Here is a 20,218-nt window from a genome sequence, read left to right as displayed (position 1 = left end):
GAGTGAAACGGAGAAGCCGGGGGAGGCTCCCCTGCAGGTGAGGCTGGAGGCTCCGGACGGGGGGATGAGGCCACCAGGAGCCCCCCCGATTTCAGGGCTGCAGCATCAAGTGCTGCATGGGGGTACAGGATGCGGCCCCAAAACCATCGTGGCTTCTTTGTTCTTTTGTCAGGCTGCCGGTGATCCCGGGGCTGCCTCCTCGCAAGGAGCAAAAATCAGTGCCCAAAGGCAAGGCGGGACGAGCAAAGACAGATGGAGACTTGAGGCGGAGAGCAGGAGGAGGAGCGGGGAAATTTCCTCCCTGTGAGGGAGAAAATCTTACAAGGGAAAGAAAGCTCCCCCGGCCTCGAGGCCCCACAGCGCTGTCATTTCCTGTGATCAGCGTGTTATCAGCAGCGAGCTCAGAGGCCAGCCTCCCTGAGGAATCCACCTACAACATCTTCAGGCTGCAGCCACCAGGAGACGAGGCAGAACAACTGTTAAAAACGAGGCCTGAGACCTTCTGGACGGTGCTGAAAGATCCTCAGAAGAAGATGTTATCGATGCACAGCACCAAGAGCACCCACCCGCTGCCACCCGTGCCCAGACCACCAACGTCAGCCCGACCCGAAGCACCGAAAACCAGGCCGGGGTTCTCCATTTTGTGGCCCTGGCCACACTAAAACCCGGGCTTTGATTGACCAGAATAGCAAGGAGGCCATCAGAGGTGGAATAAAGAGGTGCGTGATCCACATCGGCATCATTCTGGGGGCTCGGTCCTTGTAGGAAAGCAGTTACGGGGTCAGTGGGGTCTCTGGGAAGAGATCTGAGTTTTGAGCCAGGGGTTGGCTCAGTCCAGCCCAAAACCTTTGGCTCCTCCATCGCTAGGAGGAGCCATCCTGACCTCGGTGTCAGGACCTGAAGTCATCCATGGGATGTGTGTGTGAGGGTAAAGAAGGCTAAAAAAATTAAAAAACTGTAATCTTGTCTCTGTTTTTTTGCAGATACCCATCTTTCTTCCTGACACAATGGCCTCAGGAAGGAGGTGGAGGAAAACACGATGGAGTCACAAAAGGCTGTTGTGTGGTTTTTTACGAGGCTCGCTCGTTAGGATGGGGGCGAAGGTTGTTTTCCAGCCAGGTCCGAAGTCTCCGAAAGCATCGCAGCATCCCTGGGGAAGCAGGGCCCAAGGCAGCGGTGGGGGCCCTGACACCCACATGCCTGTACCACCACCCTGAGGCTCTGTCCTCAGGCCACCATGGGGCAGGTCGGCCTCGTTTCGGAGGAGAAATGGGCACATATGGGGCCAAATGGCTAACAAACACTGTCCTGGGGCCACCAGCCCTTTTGGGGCCCTCCCACAGCCTGGGACATTGAGCTTCAACCACCAAAATGGGTGGGCTGCAACGCAGGGCCTCCGCTGAGGCTGCTCCCAACATGCTGGGATGTCAATCGGGAACCCACGGGTTTTTAGAGTGATTTCTTGCCACGAGGAGGACCCCTTTGGGTGCCAGGGGACCCCTTTGATCAACCCCAGGGCAATTTCAACCCAGGTCGACATTTTTGGCTCTGCAAGCTGAGCGCATAATTGGATGATCCCATAATTGAACCCCATGATCCCGATGATCCCATTGGATGATCCCGTAATTGAACCCGATCCCAAGCCCTGCTGAAACTGGGCCCTTGTAAATTTGGAGTCACCGAGGTTGGTTGGAGTCACCTCCTCCTGCCAATCCCCAGCTTGGCCGAATTCACGAGCTCGGAACAAGTCCGACATAAAAACGGAAAACCAACTGATTATAACTAATATATTTTAATAGTGCAAAGTATTTTAAAGGAGGAGAAGGGAAAAATTTGGGCACATGAGGAGGTTTGGCTCAGCTTCGCCGCCAGGGACGGCTGCAGGCTTTTAGCTCCATTGCAACGTGTAGTCTTTGCCTAATTCAAGTGCGAGCTGGGTGGTTAAAAGGACCTTTAGAAAGCAAAAGTAATTAACAAATAAAATCAAATCAGCGAGTTAATCGGATCTGAAGACATCTTGCTTTTTTGCTGCTCATATAGCTCACATTACCGAAAATTTGCCTAAATGCCATAAATGTCTTCATTCCACATCATGAGGTTCTCATCCCCTCCCCTTCTTTTGATAGTGAGATGTCAGGTTTTTTTTGGTTTTGTTTTTTTAACATAAAAACTTGGAGTATTGTGACTGTGTTTAAGAATTTCTTCTTTCTCCATCCAGGGCAGAATGGCAAAAAAGGAGGGTTCACTTTTCTTAATTCATCATTTTTGATTATATAAGCTGTTTATATATATAATGTAATATTGGTTGATCATGTTATATGAATTATAATGTGTTTAATTATAAACATTCAACATTATATAAACAATGTTATGTAAAATACGTAACAAAGCAACCTAGTATTTTTATTTTATATCCTTTTTTGACATAATAATTCTATATAATTTGTATTTTACCTGTATAATATTCACTATTGTATAAATAATGTTACGTAAACTATGTAACAAAACAACCTAATGTTTTTATGTTATAAGATTTTTGATCTAATATTTCTGTATATTCAGCATCTTGTGATGTAATCATTCCTTTTTCCGCCATCAGGCAGAAAAGGAATGAGAACTGACATACGCCGCGTCCCCTAAATTCAATTCGCCGTCAACCCTAAACGGCCTCTTTACCTGCGTCGTGGTGTTGTAGGACACCGAGTGGGCGGATGGGATTTCTATGCCGTTCTCCAAAACCGTCAGCTGCGTCACGGCCGTGGCCAGCCCCAAAGTTTTCACAGTGGTAAATTTCAAATTGTTCGGGTCAGCGTAGCCCCGGTGCAAAACCTTTATCTCTAAGGTGTTCTGAAAGGGAGAAGGAGAAGGAAATCAGCATTTTTTTTTTTTTTCTCACGTTTAAAGAATCTTTTCATGGTCACAATGTCGTAGAAACAGGCTAAAATAGCTGTGCTATTTTAAGTTTCTTTTTAGTAAAAATTGGTGATGTTAATTGCATTATAGCAGCACCAGGACGCAAAACGCTTCTCAGCTCCTTCGGGTATAGCAGGAGAATTTGTGGGTGTATATATATGTGTGTATAATATTTAAGTAAATATATATTACATTAGGAATATTATAATAGTAATATATATATAAATAAATGTGTGTATATATATAATATACATATAATACACATATATACATACATATATATATACACATATATATAAAATACATATATGTTATATATTTGGGGAATAACCCCCCAAAGAAAAATAAATTGCTCCTATTTATACTGATGCAGGCTATAGAGATGTAGAGGCTATAGAAGGTATATAAATCTATACAGCTTTATCATAAATAAATATATTATATAGACAGAAATGAATATATATATAATATAAAAATAAATATAAATATTTATGGAAAATAGCCCCCCAAAGTAAATTAAGTTGCTCCAACTTATACTGGTGCAGGTACAAAATGACCTTATCCTTCCTGGACGTGCTATTGCAGCCTTGCAAGCCCAAGCAAACGTTCCTTAAAAATCAACAATTAGAGCTCTACACCGGTTGTCACGACACTAAATAAGAGCTAGCACAAAGATATCAAAACATTAAAAGTCCCAAATGTAATGTTCGTTAAACGTAAAGCAGCAACCAGGCTGGGCACTGCAGCCCAGGGAGTTTTTGTTACAAACCTGACGAGCAGTAAATGAGGTCAGCAGATAGACACCATCCTCATACGCATCTGTTAAAAGACCAAAATAAAGTGAAATATAGTCAATTTATTTTTTAAATTTAATAGAAATCTTGTGCTGTATGTGCTATATACTTGCGTATGCGTCGTGCAGCCTGCTACGTGCTGGTATGCTAAAACCCACAATTTTGTGCATTAATTGGGATAATCCCGTTTGCTAGCTTTTAAGCTAATACGTGGCAGACTTCTAAATCTCTCTTATCTGAAGATAATTTGAATTTATTAATATTAAGGAAAATGAGTTAAAGCTTCCCACTTCATCTACGGTTGTGCTTCCTATAGGGTGGAGAACAAATCCCTCTTCTGTATGTTCCCTTAGGTCCAAGGCACAATTTAATTTCTGCAAAATTCAAATTCTCTAAATAACAACATTATGCTTATAATTTAGCATCATTTTACCATTTTTATTGTTTTACATGTTATCATTTTAATCATTTTCCTGTATTTTTTTTCTGCTCCATCCCTTTGAAGACAGCCTTGTTTTGCAATTGTTGCACAATATCCCCAAAATGAAAATTCAGTGTTCATGTTCACAGTCCACAGAAATAAAGAAAAACAATATTTGCACATTGTGGGTGCTGACTTTGGGGGATTTTTTTGTGTAAATGAGCATCTTTGCACTTACCAATGCGCACTCCGTCGTCCCAATAAAGCTGACCTTCTGCAAGCTGACTGTCATTCAAAGCAACAATAAGTGACAACGGGTTTTTTCGGCTATGAAAAAAAAAGACATTTTTCTTCGGTAATCCCATTTTATATTTATATTTTATTTTATATCTCATAAGAGGTATCAAAGTTAAAGTTTATATTATAGACATTGCATGCAATTTAGCTGCCACCAGCCTTCTCTGCTCCGTAGCATTGCATTTAGGAAGCCCAAAAAAGAAGAAAATTGCCCTAAAATTGATGTCCTGAGCAATGCTGGTATTGAATCAAGACAGGGACGCTTCCAAGCACGTTGCTCATCACAAAGGAAAATTTTGCTTTTCCCACTTAAAAATGTGACAGCAAAAAAAAAGCTGCCCCAATTTAATTATTTATTTGCCGTGCTACTAAATATTTCCCTTAAAAAGCCAAAATTGGAGAGGTGACCCTTTGTATTTTACCTGTAAGCGGTGGTGTTAGCAGGGCTCTGCTGCACAAGGACGTGCCCGCCACGGATGTGGAGGTTGATGTGATCAATAGGAGCGGGTAAATTTCTGAATTCTCCCCTAAAGCCAATATACTCGTCCTAGTGACGGAGAAAAACAGAAAACAGAGAAGCAAACACACCAAAAAACAAAGAAACAACCCCCTCCAAAATAAAGAAACACCAAAACCCCAATAAAACTCCTTATAATAAATAATATAATAAAACTCCGTACCTGGCTCAGCCTTGGGACAGCCACGGGGGGGGGGGGGGGGAAGGGGGAGGGGACACCGGGAGGCTGCGAGTCTTGGGGGGGGAGTGCAGGGGGGGCTCATGTGGGTCCTATGGGGGGGGCACGAGGGTCCCATGGGGGAGGGGGGTCACATCTGGGTGTCATGGGGGGGGCACCCAGACACCTGGGGGGACACCTGGAACCCGTTGGGGGGGGTCCTTTTGGGGGGGGGGGGGCATTTTGGTGGTCTGTTGCCTCATTTTTGGCACTAAAACCCCCAATTTTGGGGGCCTAATGCCTCTTTTTGGGTGCTCAAACCCCCAGTTTTGAGGGCCTAACGTCTCACATGAGAGGTTTGAACCCCCAGTTTTGGGGGCCTATTGCCTCCTTTTGGGTGCTAAAACCCCCAGTTTTGGGGGCCTAACGCCTCATTTTGGGGGCTCAGCCCTGTATTTTTAAGGCCCGGAGGCTCCGTTTGGGATCTTGTCATTTTTAGGATAAAACCTCCCATTTTAGGCTCCAAAGCCTCATTCGTATGGCTGAAAGCTGCATTACTGAGTCCAGAGCCTCCCTTTTAAGCTGCAAACGGCATTTTTCATGTCCGGATCCTCAATTTTAGGGCCCAAAGCCTCATTTTGGGGGTTGAAACCTCCATTCTTAGGCCCAAACGTTCCTTATTGGGCCTAAAGACTCACTTTTAGCATTCAAAGCCCCATTTCCAGGCTCCAAACCCTCACTGTCGGTGACGAAAGCCTTGTTTTACAGCTCCCGGCTTCATATTTAGGATCCAGTGCCTAATTCTTGGCTACAAAACCCCATTTGGAGGGACTAAAACCTACATTTCCAGTGTCAAAAGCCTCATTTTTGGGGCCCAAACCCTCTCTTTAGAGGCCAGAGCCTCATTTTCAGAATGAAGCCTTCAATACAGGCCACCAATCGTGATTTTAGGGCCCAACCCCTCAACTTTATAGGACCCAAAGCCTCATTTTTAGGATCCAAAGCCTCATTACAGAGCCCAAAGCTTCATTTTTCGGATCCAAAGCCTTATTTTCATAGTCCACAGCCTCATTTGGAGAACCTAAAGCTTCATTTTACGCCCCAAAGTCTCAGTTTTGGGGTGCAAACCATCGTTTCCATGCCCCAAACCTCAGTCTGGGGTGCTAAATGTGGTAGGCACGGCCATAAAATGTCTTCTGTTTTGGGAGCTTTTTGTCCCTTACGACTCACGTCACTGTGGTGGTGGTGACCATGTCGGTAGTGGTCACGGTGGTGGTGGCCACATTGGTGGTCCTGTCAGTGGTCATATTGGTGATCATGGTGGTGGTCATGTTGGTGGTTATATTGGTGGTCATGGTGGTGGTCATGTTGGTGGCGGTCATGGTGATGGTGGTCATGGTGACGGTGGTCATGGTGGCAGTCATGATGTTAGTGGTGGCCACGTGGCCATGTCACAATGGAGCGGTGGCCGTGTCACAATGGAGCGGTGGCCGTGTCACAATGGAGCGGTGCCGTGTCACAATGGAGAAGTGGCCGTGTCACAATGGAGCGGTGGCCGTGTCACAATGGAGCGGTGGCCGTGTCACAATGGAGCAGTGGCCGTGTCACTCCCCGGCAGGGTATAAAAGGGGCGGCTGGGAGCTGGGGCCTTCACTCTGGAGACGCATCCGGAGAGTGAAGGCAAGGATGAGCCGACGCGTGACGTTTGCCGACGAGGCGCAACCCTACGTGAGGCGGACCCGGGTCCGCTTCTGGGACGGGATGCGGAGCTCGTGCCTCATGCCCAACATCACCTCCAAAGGTACGGGCACCCCCGGCACCGCGGGAGCGTGGCTGACCCACGTTTGGGGCTTTCTGTGGGGAGGACCCGGCTCTGCGGAGGGTCTCTTTTTGGGGTCGGAGATGCGACGGCTCTTCTCATAAGGCGGGTCTTGGGGTGATGGAAGGGTGGTAGCCACGGGAAGCGGTGCATGACCTGATTTTCTTTGCCTTCCAGAGCGAATATCTGTCTGGGATGCAGTGTCCGTCTATATCCAAGAACATCTCCAGCTGCGCCAGGTGGGTTGGCACCCATGTCCCCCTTATTCCCCTCTTCAAAAGCAGGAAACTCGCCCCAGAAGTCCCTACCGAGGGACCAATAGGTATTGCACAAGTGCGATGTTGCTTGTGGTAGGTGGTGTGGTCTCTGAGGGCTGATCCCAGTCGCTGGAAGCCCCTGGATCCCCTCAGCCTGGCTCCCAAGAGCGGGAAGGGCACAGCAGGACCCAAACCACCGTCCCTGGATGAGGCCACCTCTAGCTGATCCTTAACCATTGGCCCTTCTGTTCTCTTCCACTTGCAGGGTGTCCGAATTCCTGCCCTTGGCTCCTTCGACATTGTCCCCAGATGGGTCAAGGACGGGAAAGAGACTGTGATTTTCCTGATGCCCACGTTCCGCCTGGCCAGGAATCTTGTCATCACCCACAACCTCACGGACGACAAGGAGTACCTGCCAGGTAAGACGTCGGGTTAATCCCTTGCTGCCTGGATGATCCCCTCCCTGGATTTCAGATGCTTCCCAAAAAAAAAGCAAAGCGTCCCCTGCACAGAGCAGGTCCCAAAGCAAAGCCTTTCTGGCTGATGACTGCAATGAGCAGCACCTGGGAAACACGCGGGGAAAGGCTGCTGGTGACTGACTCCATCCGTCTCGTGTCGTTTTCCAGGCCATAAGGAGCTGGAGCCCCTCAAAGTGGCTGAGGTGGCCGCCAACGCCTGCATGTCGCAGCAGAAAGTGGAGAACTGCATTCGAGGCACTACATCCCTCATCTCTCGCTGCCTGGGGAAGGGGGAAAACATCGCCCTCGTCCTGAAAGACGTAGGGGTGCTCCTCATCGAAGGCACGAGAGTGCAAATGAAATTTTATTACGAATTCCTGGAGAAGCTGTCCGGGAAGGAGAACCTTCAGAAGGCCGTTTTCAAGGTGAGGGTTTTGTTTTCCCCATGGCCTGGGCAGCCTCACAAGGGTGCAGTAGCAATGCTTGCCCTCGGCCCACCAAGACCACTTGGGTTGGAGCTCTTGGCCAACCTCTTGGGGTGGCCAACCAACCCGAGCCCTGGGCTCCTCCACCACCAAGTGCCTTGGCCAGGCAGAGTTCATTTGCCATCTCCATGCTCCTCCATTGCAGATCCCCCACCTAATGGACATGGTGGTGTCGCGGGTGGCACCCTTGGCCTCGCTGACCTTCACTGGACATGTCATCGTCTTTCCTGAGTGAGTATATTTGTGGCCGTGGCCGCTGCTCCGGTTCGGTAGCGTTTTCTCCTTGTGCCCATGGGTGCCCAGCCAGTGAGGTGGATCTGATGGGGCAGACGGAGGAATTCAGACAACGTCTGCTTCCCATCGAGGCCTGGACCTCTTTGCTGGGCGAGCCCATTACCAGAACGGTCCTTGGGGACAGGGCCTTTATGGCCCTGTGAAAAGGGGTGATTGTGGCGTGCCCTGGGTCACGCTGATGTCTTCTTTTGCCAGGTTTGAAATGGAGAGCATGCGCAAAACACCACCCCAGGAGCATCACAAAGCCCGGAGCAAGGAGAAGAAGAAAGAAGGGGCTTTGCCTCTTCTCGGCCAAGTTGGGAGAGACAAAGCAGCTGCTGGCTCCTCTCTTCACCCAGCCCAGCAGAGTGAAACGGAGAAGCCGGGGGAGGCTCCCTGCAGGTGAGGCTGGAGGCTCCGGACGGGGGGGATGAGGCCACCAGGAGCCCCCCCGATTTCAGGGCTGCAGCATCAAGTGCTGCATGGGGGTACAGGATGCGGCCCCAAAACCATCGTGGCTTCTTTGTTCTTTTGTCAGGCTGCCGGTGATCCCGGGGCTGCCTCCTCGCAAGGAGCAAAAATCAGTGCCCAAAGGCAAGGCGGGACGAGCAAAGACAGATGGAGACTTGAGGCGGAGAGCAGGAGGAGGAGCGGGGAAATTTCCTCCCTGTGAGGGAGAAAATCTTACAAGGGAAAGAAAGCTCCCCCGGCCTCGAGGCCCCACAGCGCTGTCATTTCCTGTGATCAGCGTGTTATCAGCAGCGAGCTCAGAGGCCAGCCTCCCTGAGGAATCCACCTACAACATCTTCAGGCTGCAGCCACCAGGAGACGAGGCAGAACAACTGTTAAAAACGAGGCCCGAGACCTTCTGGACGGTGCTGAAAGATCCTCAGAAGAAGATGTTATCGATGCACAGCACCAAGAGCACCCACCCGCTGCCACCCGTGCCCAGACCACCAACGTCAGCCCGACCCGAAGCACCGAAAACCAGGCCGGGGTTCTCCATTTTGTGGCCCTGGCCACACTAAAACCCGGGCTTTGATTGACCAGAATAGCAAGGAGGCCATCAGAGGTGGAATAAAGAGGTGCGTGATCCACATCGGCATCATTCTGGGGGGCTCGGTCCTTGTAGGAAAGCAGTTACGGGGTCAGTGGGGTCTCTGGGAAGAGATCTGAGTTTTGAGCCAGGGGTTGGCTCAGTCCAGCCCAAAACCTTTGGCTCCTCCATCGCTAGGAGGAGCCATCCTGACCTCGGTGTCAGGACCTGAAGTCATCCATGGGATGTGTGTGTGAGGGTAAAGAAGGCTAAAAAAATTAAAAAACTGTAATCTTGTCTCTGTTTTTTTGCAGATACCCATCTTTCTTCCTGACACAATGGCCTCAGGAAGGAGGTGGAGGAAAACACGATGGAGTCACAAAAGGCTGTTGTGTGGTTTTTTACGAGGCTCGCTCGTTAGGATGGGGGCGAAGGTTGTTTTCCAGCCAGGTCCGAAGTCTCCGAAAGCATCGCAGCATCCCTGGGGAAGCAGGGCCCAAGGCAGCGGTGGGGGCCCTGACACCCACATGCCTGTACCACCACCCTGAGGCTCTGTCCTCAGGCCACCATGGGGCAGGTCGGCCTCGTTTCGGAGGAGAAATGGGCACATATGGGGCCAAATGGCTAACAAACACTGTCCTGGGGCCACCAGCCCTTTTGGGGCCCTCCCACAGCCTGGGACATTGAGCTTCAACCACCAAAATGGGTGGGCTGCAACGCAGGGCCTCCGCTGAGGCTGCTCCCAACATGCTGGGATGTCAATCGGGAACCCACGGGTTTTTAGAGTGATTTCTTGCCACGAGGAGGACCCCTTTGGGTGCCAGGGGACCCCTTTGATCAACCCCAGGGCAATTTCAACCCAGGTCGACATTTTTGGCTCTGCAAGCTGAGCGCATAATTGGATGATCCCATAATTGAACCCCATGATCCCGATGATCCCATTGGATGATCCCGTAATTGAACCCGATCCCAAGCCCTGCTGAAACTGGGCCCTTGTAAATTTGGAGTCACCGAGGTTGGTTGGAGTCACCTCCTCCTGCCAATCCCCAGCTTGGCCGAATTCACGAGCTCGGAACAAGTCCGACATAAAAACGGAAAACCAACTGATTATAACTAATATATTTTAATAGTGCAAAGTATTTTAAAGGAGGAGAAGGGAAAAATTTGGGCACATGAGGAGGTTTGGCTCAGCTTCGCCGCCAGGGACGGCTGCAGGCTTTTAGCTCCATTGCAACGTGTAGTCTTTGCCTAATTCAAGTGCGAGCTGGGTGGTTAAAAGGACCTTTAGAAAGCAAAAGTAATTAACAAATAAAATCAAATCAGCGAGTTAATCGGATCTGAAGACATCTTGCTTTTTTGCTGCTCATATAGCTCACATTACCGAAAATTTGCCTAAATGCCATAAATGTCTTCATTCCACATCATGAGGTTCTCATCCCCTCCCCTTCTTTTGATAGTGAGATGTCAGGTTTTTTTTGGTTTTGTTTTTTTAACATAAAAACTTGGAGTATTGTGACTGTGTTTAAGAATTTCTTCTTTCTCCATCCAGGGCAGAATGGCAAAAAAGGAGGGTTCACTTTTCTTAATTCATCATTTTTGATTATATAAGCTGTTTATATATATAATGTAATATTGGTTGATCATGTTATATGAATTATAATGTGTTTAATTATAAACATTCAACATTATATAAACAATGTTATGTAAAATACGTAACAAAGCAACCTAGTATTTTTATTTTATATCCTTTTTTGACATAATAATTCTATATAATTTGTATTTTACCTGTATAATATTCACTATTGTATAAATAATGTTACGTAAACTATGTAACAAAACAACCTAATGTTTTTATGTTATAAGATTTTTGATCTAATATTTCTGTATATTCAGCATCTTGTGATGTAATCATTCCTTTTTCCGCCATCAGGCAGAAAAGGAATGAGAACTGACATACGCCGCGTCCCCTAAATTCAATTCGCCGTCAACCCTAAACGGCCTCTTTACCTGCGTCGTGGTGTTGTAGGACACCGAGTGGGCGGATGGGATTTCTATGCTGTTCTCCAAAACCGTCAGCTGCGTCACGGCCGTGGCCAGCCCCAAAGTTTTCACAGTGGTAAATTTCAAATTGTTCGGGTCAGCGTAGCCCCGGTGCAAAACCTTTATCTCTAAGGTGTTCTGAAAGGGAGAAGGAGAAGGAAATCAGCATTTTTTTTTTTTTTCTCACGTTTAAAGAATCTTTTCATGGTCACAATGTCGTAGAAACAGGCTAAAATAGCTGTGCTATTTTAAGTTTCTTTTTAGTAAAAATTGGTGATGTTAATTGCATTATAGCAGCACCAGGACGCAAAACGCTTCTCAGCTCCTTCGGGTATAGCAGGAGAATTTGTGGGTGTATATATATGTGTGTATAATATTTAAGTAAATATATATTACATTAGGAATATTATAATAGTAATATATATATAAATAAATGTGTGTATATATATAATATACATATAATACACATATATACATACATATATATATACACATATATATAAAATACATATATGTTATATATTTGGGGAATAACCCCCCAAAGAAAAATAAATTGCTCCTATTTATACTGATGCAGGCTATAGAGATGTAGAGGCTATAGAAGGTATATAAATCTATACAGCTTTATCATAAATAAATATATTATATAGACAGAAATGAATATATATATAATATAAAAATAAATATAAATATTTATGGAAAATAGCCCCCCAAAGTAAATTAAGTTGCTCCAACTTATACTGGTGCAGGTACAAAATGACCTTATCCTTCCTGGACGTGCTATTGCAGCCTTGCAAGCCCAAGCAAACGTTCCTTAAAAATCAACAATTAGAGCTCTACACCGGTTGTCACGACACTAAATAAGAGCTAGCACAAAGATATCAAAACATTAAAAGTCCCAAATGTAATGTTCGTTAAACGTAAAGCAGCAACCAGGCTGGGCACTGCAGCCCAGGGAGTTTTTGTTACAAACCTGACGAGCAGTAAATGAGGTCAGCAGATAGACACCATCCTCATACGCATCTGTTAAAAGACCAAAATAAAGTGAAATATAGTCAATTTATTTTTTAAATTTAATAGAAATCTTGTGCTGTATGTGCTATATACTTGCGTATGCGTCGTGCAGCCTGCTACGTGCTGGTATGCTAAAACCCACAATTTTGTGCATTAATTGGGATAATCCCGTTTGCTAGCTTTTAAGCTAATACGTGGCAGACTTCTAAATCTCTCTTATCTGAAGATAATTTGAATTTATTAATATTAAGGAAAATGAGTTAAAGCTTCCCACTTCATCTACGGTTGTGCTTCCTATAGGGTGGAGAACAAATCCCTCTTCTGTATGTTCCCTTAGGTCCAAGGCACAATTTAATTTCTGCAAAATTCAAATTCTCTAAATAACAACATTATGCTTATAATTTAGCATCATTTTACCATTTTTATTGTTTTACATGTTATCATTTTAATCATTTTCCTGTATTTTTTTTCTGCTCCATCCCTTTGAAGACAGCCTTGTTTTGCAATTGTTGCACAATATCCCCAAAATGAAAATTCAGTGTTCATGTTCACAGTCCACAGAAATAAAGAAAAACAATATTTGCACATTGTGGGTGCTGACTTTGGGGGATTTTTTTGTGTAAATGAGCATCTTTGCACTTACCAATGCGCACTCCGTCGTCCCAATAAAGCTGACCTTCTGCAAGCTGACTGTCATTCAAAGCAACAATAAGTGACAACAGGTTTTTTCGGCTATGAAAAAAAAAGACATTTTTCTTCGGTAATCCCATTTTATATTTATATTTTATTTTATATCTCATAAGAGGTATCAAAGTTAAAGTTTATATTATAGACATTGCATGCAATTTAGCTGCCACCAGCCTTCTCTGCTCCGTAGCATTGCATTTAGGAAGCCCAAAAAAGAAGAAAATTGCCCTAAAATTGATGTCCTGAGCAATGCTGGTATTGAATCAAGACAGGGACGCTTCCAAGCACGTTGCTCATCACAAAGGAAAATTTTGCTTTTCCCACTTAAAAATGTGACAGCAAAAAAAAAGCTGCCCCAATTTAATTATTTATTTGCCGTGCTACTAAATATTTCCCTTAAAAAGCCAAAATTGGAGTGGTGACCCTTTGTATTTTACCTGTAAGCGGTGGTGTTAGCAGGGCTCTGCTGCACAAGGACGTGCCCGCCACGGATGTGGAGGTTGATGTGATCAATAGGAGCGGGTAAATTTCTGAATTCTCCCCTAAAGCCAATATACTCGTCCTAGTGATGGAGAAAAACAGAAAACAGAGAAGCAAACACACCAAAAAAACAAAGAAACAACCCCCTCCAAAATAAAGAAACACCAAAACCTCAATAAAACTCCTTATAATAAATAATATAATAAAACTCCGTACCTGGCTCAGCCTTGGGACAGCCACGGGGGGGGGGGGGGGGAAGGGGGAGGGGACACCGGGAGGCTGCGAGTCTTGGGGGGGGAGTGGGGGGGGGGCTCATGTGGGTCCTATGGGGGGGGCACGAGGGTCCCATGGGGGAGGGGGGTCACATCTGGGTGTCATGGGGGGGGCACCCAGACACCTGGGGGGACACCTGGAACCCGTTGGGGGGGGTCCTTTTGGGGGGGGGGGGGGCATTTTGGTGGTCTGTTGCCTCATTTTTGGCACTAAAACCCCCAATTTTGGGGGCCTAATGCCTCTTTTTGGGTGCTCAAACCCCCAGTTTTGAGGGCCTAACGTCTCACATGAGAGGTTTGAACCCCCAGTTTTGGGGGCCTATTGCCTCCTTTTGGGTGCTAAAACCCCCAGTTTTGGGGGCCTAACGCCTCATTTTGGGGGCTCAGCCCTGTATTTTTAAGGCCCGGAGGCTCCGTTTGGGATCTTGTCATTTTTAGGATAAAACCTCCCATTTTAGGCTCCAAAGCCTCATTCGTATGGCTGAAAGCTGCATTACTGAGTCCAGAGCCTCCCTTTTAAGCTGCAAACGGCATTTTTCATGTCCGGATCCTCAATTTTAGGGCCCAAAGCCTCATTTTGGGGGTTGAAACCTCCATTCTTAGGCCCAAACATTCCTTATTGGGCCTAAAGACTCACTTTTAGCATTCAAAGCCCCATTTCCAGGCTCCAAACCCTCACTGTCGGTGACGAAAGCCTTGTTTTACAGCTCCCGGCTTCATATTTAGGATCCAGTGCCTAATTCTTGGCTACAAAACCCCATTTGGAGGGACTAAAACCTACATTTCCAGTGTCAAAAGCCTCATTTTTGGGGCCCAAACCCTCTCTTTAGAGGCCAGAGCCTCATTTTCAGAATGAAGCCTTCAATACAGGCCACCAATCGTGATTTTAGGGCCCAACCCCTCAACTTTATAGGACCCAAAGCCTCATTTTTAGGATCCAAAGCCTCATTACAGAGCCCAAAGCTTCATTTTTCGGATCCAAAGCCTTATTTTCATAGTCCACAGCCTCATTTGGAGAACCTAAAGCTTCATTTTACGCCCCAAAGTCTCAGTTTTGGGGTGCAAACCATCGTTTCCATGCCCCAAACCTCAGTCTGGGGTGCTAAATGTGGTAGGCACGGCCATAAAATGTCTTCTGTTTTGGGAGCTTTTTGTCCCTTACGACTCACGTCACTGTGGTGGTGGTGACCATGTCGGTAGTGGTCACGGTGGTGGTGGCCACATTGGTGGTCCTGTCAGTGGTCATATTGGTGATCATGGTGGTGGTCATGTTGGTGGTTATATTGGTGGTCATGGTGGTGGTCATGTTGGTGGCGGTCACGGTGATGGTGGTCATGGTGACGGTGGTCATGGTGGCAGTCATGATGTTAGTGGTGGCCACGTGGCCATGTCACAATGGAGCGGTGGCCGTGTCACAATGGAGCGGTGGCCGTGTCACAATGGAGCGGTGCCGTGTCACAATGGAGAAGTGGCCGTGTCACAATGGAGCGGTGGCCGTGTCACAATGGAGCGGTGGCCGTGTCACAATGGAGCAGTGGCCGTGTCACTCCCCGGCAGGGTATAAAAGGGGCGGCTGGGAGCTGGGGCCTTCACTCTGGAGACGCATCCGGAGAGTGAAGGCAAGGATGAGCCGACGCGTGACGTTTGCCGACGAGGCGCAACCCTACGTGAGGCGGACCCGGGTCCGCTTCTGGGACGGGATGCGGAGCTCGTGCCTCATGCCCAACATCACCTCCAAAGGTACGGGCACCCCCGGCACCGCGGGAGCGTGGCTGACCCACGTTTGGGGCTTTCTGTGGGGAGGACCCGGCTCTGCGGAGGGTCTCTTTTTGGGGTCGGAGATGCGACGGCTCTTCTCATAAGGCGGGTCTTGGGGTGATGGAAGGGTGGTAGCCACGGGAAGCGGTGCATGACCTGATTTTCTTTGCCTTCCAGAGCGAATATCTGTCTGGGATGCAGTGTCCGTCTATATCCAAGAACATCTCCAGCTGCGCCAGGTGGGTTGGCACCCATGTCCCCCTCATTCCCCTCTTCAAAAGCAGGAAACTCGCCCCAGAAGTCCCTACCGAGGGACCAATAGGTATTGCACAAGTGCGATGTTGCTTGTGGTAGGTGGTGTGGTCTCTGAGGGCTGATCCCAGTCGCTGGAAGCCCCTGGATCCCCTCAGCCTGGCTCCCAAGAGCGGGAAGGGCACAGCAGGACCCAAACCACCGTCCCTGGATGAGGCCACCTCTAGCTGATCCTTAACCATTGGCCCTTCTGTTCTCTTCCACTTGCAGGGTGTCCGAATTCCTGCCCTTGGCTCCTTCGACATTGTCCCCAGATGGGTCAAGGACGGGAAAGAGACTGTGATTTTCCTGATGCCCACGTTCCGCCTGGCCAGGAATCTTGTCATCACCCACAACCTCACGGACGACAAGGATTACCTGCCAGGTAAGACGTCGGGTTAATCCCTTGCTGCCTGGATGATCCCCTCCCTGGATTTCAGATGCTTCCCAAAAAAAAAGCAAAGCGTCCCCTGCACGGAGCAGGTCCCAAAGCAAAGCCTTTCTGGCTGATGACTGCAATAAGCAGCACCTGGGAAACACGCAGGGAAAGGCTGCTGGTGACTGACTCCATCCGTCTCATGTCGTTTTCCAGGCCATAAGGAGCTGGAGCCCCTCAAAGTGGCTGAGGTGGCCGCCAACGCCTGCATGTCGCAGCAGAAAGTGGAGAACTGCATTCGAGGCACTACATCCCTCATCTCTCGCTGCCTGGGGAAGGGGGAGAACATTGCCCTCGTCCTGAAAGACGTAGGGGTGCTCCTCATCGAAGGCACGAGAGTGCAAATGAAATTTTATTACGAATTCCTGGAGAAGCTGTCCGGGAAGGAGAACCTTCAGAAGGCCGTTTTCAAGGTGAGGGTTTTGTTTTCCCCATGGCCTGGGCAGCCTCACAAGGGTGCAGTAGCAATGCTTGCCCTTGGCCCACCCAGACCACTTGGGTTGGAGCTCTTGGCCAACCTCTTGGGGTGGCCAACCAAGCCGAGCCCTGGGCTCCTCCACCACCAAGTGCCTTGGCCAGGCAGAGTTCATTTGCCATCTCCATGCTCCTCCATTGCAGATCCCCCACCTAATGGACATGGTGGTGTCGCGGGTGGCACCCTTGGCCTCGCTGACCTTCACTGGACATGTCATCGTCTTTCCTGAGTGAGTATATTTGTGGCCGTGGCCGCTGCTCCGGTTTGGTAGCGTTTTCTCCTTGTGCCCATGGGTGCCCAGCCAGTGAGGTGGATCTGATGGGGCAGACGGAGGAATTCAGACAACGTCTGCTTCCCATCGAGGCCTGGACCTCTTTGCTGGGCGAGCCCATTACCAGAACGGTCCTTGGGGACAGGGCCTTTATGGCCCTGTGAAAAGGGGTGATTGTGGCGTGCCCTGGGTCACGCTGATGTCTTCTTTTGCCAGGTTTGAAATGGAGAGCATGCGCAAAACACCACCCCAGGAGCATCACAAAGCCTGGAGCAAGGAGAAGAAGAAAGAAGGGGCTTTGCCTCTTCTCAGCCAAGTTGGGAGAGACAAAGCAGCTGCTGGCTCCTCTCTTCACCCAGCCCAGCAGGGTGAAAGGGAGAAGCCGGGGGAGGCTCCCTGCAGGTGAGGCTGGAGGCTCCGGACGGGGGGGATGAGGCCACCAGGAGCCCCCCCGATTTCAGGGCTGCAGCATCAAGTGCTGCATGGGGGTACAGGATGCGGCCCCAAAACCATCGTGGCTTCTTTGTTCTTTTGTCAGGCTGCCGGTGATCCCGGGGCTGCCTCCTCGCAAGGAGCAAAAATCAGCGCCCAAAGGCAAGGCGGGACGCGGAAAGACAGATGGAGACTTGAGGCGGAGAGCAGGAGGAGGAGCGGGGAAATTTCCTCCCTGTGAGGGAGAAAATCTTACAAGGGAAAGAAAGCTCCCCCGGCCTCGAGGCCCCACAGCGCTGTCATTTCCTGTGATCAGCGTGTTATCACCAGCGAGCTCAGAGGCCAGCCTCCCTGAGGAATCCGCCTACAACATCTTCAGGCTGCAGCCACCAGGAGACGAGGCAGAACAACTGTTAAAAACGAGGCCTGAGACCTTCTGGACGGTGCTGAAAGATCCTCAGAAGAAGATGTTATCGATGCACAGCACCAAGAGCACCCACCCGCTGCCACCCGTGCCCAGACCACCAACGTCAGCCCGACCCGAAGCACCGAAAACCAGGCCGGGGTTCTCCATTTTGTGGCCCTGGCCACAATAAAACCCGGGCTTTGATTGACCAGAATAGCAAGGAGGCCATCAGAGGTGGAATAAAGAGGTGCGTGATCCACATCGGCATCATTCTGGGGGGCTCGGTCCTTGTAGGAAAGCAGTTACGGGGTCAGTGGGGTCTCTGGGAAGAGATCTGAGTTTTGAGCCAGGGGTTGGCTCAGTCCAGCCCAAAACCTTTGGCTCCTCCATCGCTAGGAGGAGCCATCCTGACCTCGGTGTCAGGACCTGAAGTCATCCATGGGATGTGTGTGTGAGGGTAAAGAAGGCTAAAAAAATTAAAAAACTGTAATCTTGTCTCTGTTTTTTTGCAGATACCCATCTTTCTTCCTGACACAATGGCCTCAGGAAGGAGGTGGAGGAAAACACGATGGAGTCACAAAAGGCTGTTGTGTGGTTTTTTACGAGGCTCGCTCGTTAGGATGGGGGCGAAGGTTGTTTTCCAGCCAGGTCCGAAGTCTCCGAAAGCATCGCAGCATCCCTGGGGAAGCAGGGCCCAAGGCAGCGGTGGGGGCCCTGACACCCACATGCCTGTACCACCACCCTGAGGCTCTGTCCTCAGGCCACCATGGGGCAGGTCGGCCTCGTTTCGGAGGAGAAATGGGCACATATGGGGCCAAATGGCTAACAAACACTGTCCTGGGGCCACCAGCCCTTTTGGGGCCCTCCCACAGCCTGGGACATTGAGCTTCAACCACCAAAATGGGTGGGCTGCAACGCAGGGCCTCCGCTGAGGCTGCTCCCAACATGCTGGGATGTCAATCGGGAACCCACGGGTTTTTAGAGTGATTTCTTGCCACGAGGAGGACCCCTTTGGGTGCCAGGGGACCCCTTTGATCAACCCCAGGGCAATTTCAACCCAGGTCGACATTTTTGGCTCTGCAAGCTGAGCGCATAATTGGATGATCCCATAATTGAACCCCATGATCCCGATGATCCCATTGGATGATCCCGTAATTGAACCCGATCCCAAGCCCTGCTGAAACTGGGCCCTTGTAAATTTGGAGTCACCGAGGTTGGTTGGAGTCACCTCCTCCTGCCAATCCCCAGCTTGGCCGAATTCACGAGCTCGGAACAAGTCCGACATAAAAACGGAAAACCAACTGATTATAACTAATATATTTTAATAGTGCAAAGTATTTTAAAGGAGGAGAAGGGAAAAATTTGGGCACATGAGGAGGTTTGGCTCAGCTTCGCCGCCAGGGACGGCTGCAGGCTTTTAGCTCCATTGCAACGTGTAGTCTTTGCCTAATTCAAGTGCGAGCTGGGTGGTTAAAAGGACCTTTAGAAAGCAAAAGAAATTAACAAATAAAATCAAATCAGCGAGTTAATCGGATCTGAAGACATCTTGCTTTTTTGCTGCTCATATAGCTCACATTACCGAAAATTTGCCTAAATGCCATAAATGTCTTCATTCCACATCATGAGGTTCTCATCCCCTCCCCTTCTTTTGATAGTGAGATGTCAGGTTTTTTTTGGTTTTGTTTTTTTAACATAAAAACTTGGAGTATTGTGACTGTGTTTAAGAATTTCTTCTTTCTCCATCCAGGGCAGAATGGCAAAAAAGGAGGGTTCACTTTTCTTAATTCATCATTTTTGATTATATAAGCTGTTTATATATATAATGTAATATTGGTTGATCATGTTATATGAATTATAATGTGTTTAATTATAAACATTCAACATTATATAAACAATGTTATGTAAAATACGTAACAAAGCAACCTAGTATTTTTATTTTATATCCTTTTTTGACATAATAATTCTATATAATTTGTATTTTACCTGTATAATATTCACTATTGTATAAATAATGTTACGTAAACTATGTAACAAAACAACCTAATGTTTTTATGTTATAAGATTTTTGATCTAATATTTCTGTATATTCAGCATCTTGTGATGTAATCATTCCTTTTTCCGCCATCAGGCAGAAAAGGAATGAGAACTGACATACGCCGCGTCCCCTAAATTCAATTCGCCGTCAACCCTAAACGGCCTCTTTACCTGCGTCGTGGTGTTGTAGGACAC

General features: G+C 48.1%; 2 protein-coding genes and 2 long non-coding RNA genes across 6 annotated transcripts; 2 read left to right on the top strand and 2 right to left on the bottom strand.

Annotated features, from left to right (window-relative positions):
* Nucleotides 1-1,776: 1,776 nt before the first annotated feature.
* On the bottom strand, nt 1,777-5,019 carry LOC310891594. The gene is made up of 5 exons (XR_014577642.1): nt 4,848-5,019; nt 4,367-4,455; nt 3,683-3,732; nt 2,677-2,847; nt 1,777-1,951 (listed from the first exon to the last, which is right to left on the bottom strand). It is a non-coding gene; the product is annotated as an uncharacterized lncRNA (long non-coding RNA).
* A 334-nt stretch (nt 5,020-5,353) lies between these two features.
* LOC310891589 (uncharacterized protein) lies at nt 5,354-10,393 on the top strand. Of its 2 annotated transcripts, XM_083853846.1 has the most exons (9): nt 5,354-6,900; nt 7,096-7,157; nt 7,441-7,594; nt 7,802-8,058; nt 8,264-8,288; nt 8,433-8,502; nt 8,608-8,793; nt 8,930-9,476; nt 9,742-10,393. In XM_083853846.1, exons 1-8 carry the CDS (start codon nt 6,351-6,353, stop codon nt 9,417-9,419), a joined length of 1,794 nt encoding a protein of 597 aa, XP_083709972.1. In that variant the 5' UTR covers nt 5,354-6,350; the 3' UTR covers nt 9,420-9,476; nt 9,742-10,393. The 2 variants fall into 2 exon arrangements, with proteins under 2 accessions (XP_083709972.1, XP_083709973.1); XM_083853847.1 differs by lacking the exon at nt 8,433-8,502 and having other exon boundaries at nt 8,264-8,349.
* Nucleotides 10,394-10,534: 141 nt separating this feature from the next.
* LOC310891590 lies at nt 10,535-13,732 on the bottom strand. Its single transcript, XR_014577640.1, has 5 exons — nt 13,606-13,732; nt 13,125-13,213; nt 12,441-12,490; nt 11,435-11,605; nt 10,535-10,709 (listed from the first exon to the last, which is right to left on the bottom strand). It is a non-coding gene; the product is annotated as an uncharacterized lncRNA (long non-coding RNA).
* Nucleotides 13,733-14,113: 381 nt separating this feature from the next.
* On the top strand, nt 14,114-20,012 carry LOC310891592 (uncharacterized protein). 2 transcript variants are annotated; one of them, XM_083853850.1, is made up of 9 exons: nt 14,114-15,660; nt 15,856-15,917; nt 16,201-16,354; nt 16,562-16,818; nt 17,024-17,048; nt 17,193-17,262; nt 17,368-17,553; nt 17,690-18,236; nt 18,502-20,012. In XM_083853850.1, exons 1-8 carry the CDS (start codon nt 15,111-15,113, stop codon nt 18,177-18,179), a joined length of 1,794 nt encoding a protein of 597 aa, XP_083709976.1. In that variant the 5' UTR covers nt 14,114-15,110; the 3' UTR covers nt 18,180-18,236; nt 18,502-20,012. The 2 variants fall into 2 exon arrangements, with proteins under 2 accessions (XP_083709976.1, XP_083709977.1); XM_083853851.1 differs by lacking the exon at nt 17,193-17,262 and having other exon boundaries at nt 17,024-17,109.
* The last annotated feature ends 206 nt before the right edge of the window (nt 20,013-20,218 follow it).

This window comes from Anser anser (genome assembly GCF_964211835.1).
Source record: "Anser anser genome assembly, contig: HAP1_SCAFFOLD_579, whole genome shotgun sequence".
Lineage (NCBI taxonomy): Eukaryota > Metazoa > Chordata > Aves > Anseriformes > Anatidae > Anser > Anser anser.
Note: the sequence above shows the minus strand (reverse complement) of the source record. Positions and strands in the feature narration are given on the sequence as shown.

Bases quoted from the DNA above. Each gene is read 5' to 3' on its own strand.
- LOC310891589 (XM_083853846.1), top strand. From the start codon at position 6,351: ATGTCGGTAGTGGTCACGGTGGTGGTGGCCACATTGGTGGTCCTGTCA. The intron at 7,595-7,801 runs GTAAGACGTCGG...GTCGTTTTCCAG, and splicing joins CGACAAGGAGTACCTGCCAG to GCCATAAGGAGCTGGAGCCC. The intron at 8,289-8,432 runs TGTCGCGGGTGG...GCCAGTGAGGTG, and splicing joins CCACCTAATGGACATGGTGG to GATCTGATGGGGCAGACGGA.
- LOC310891592 (XM_083853850.1), top strand. From the start codon at position 15,111: ATGTCGGTAGTGGTCACGGTGGTGGTGGCCACATTGGTGGTCCTGTCA. The intron at 15,661-15,855 runs GTACGGGCACCC...TTTGCCTTCCAG, and splicing joins GCCCAACATCACCTCCAAAG to AGCGAATATCTGTCTGGGAT. The intron at 17,554-17,689 runs GTGAGGCTGGAG...TTCTTTTGTCAG, and splicing joins CCGGGGGAGGCTCCCTGCAG to GCTGCCGGTGATCCCGGGGC.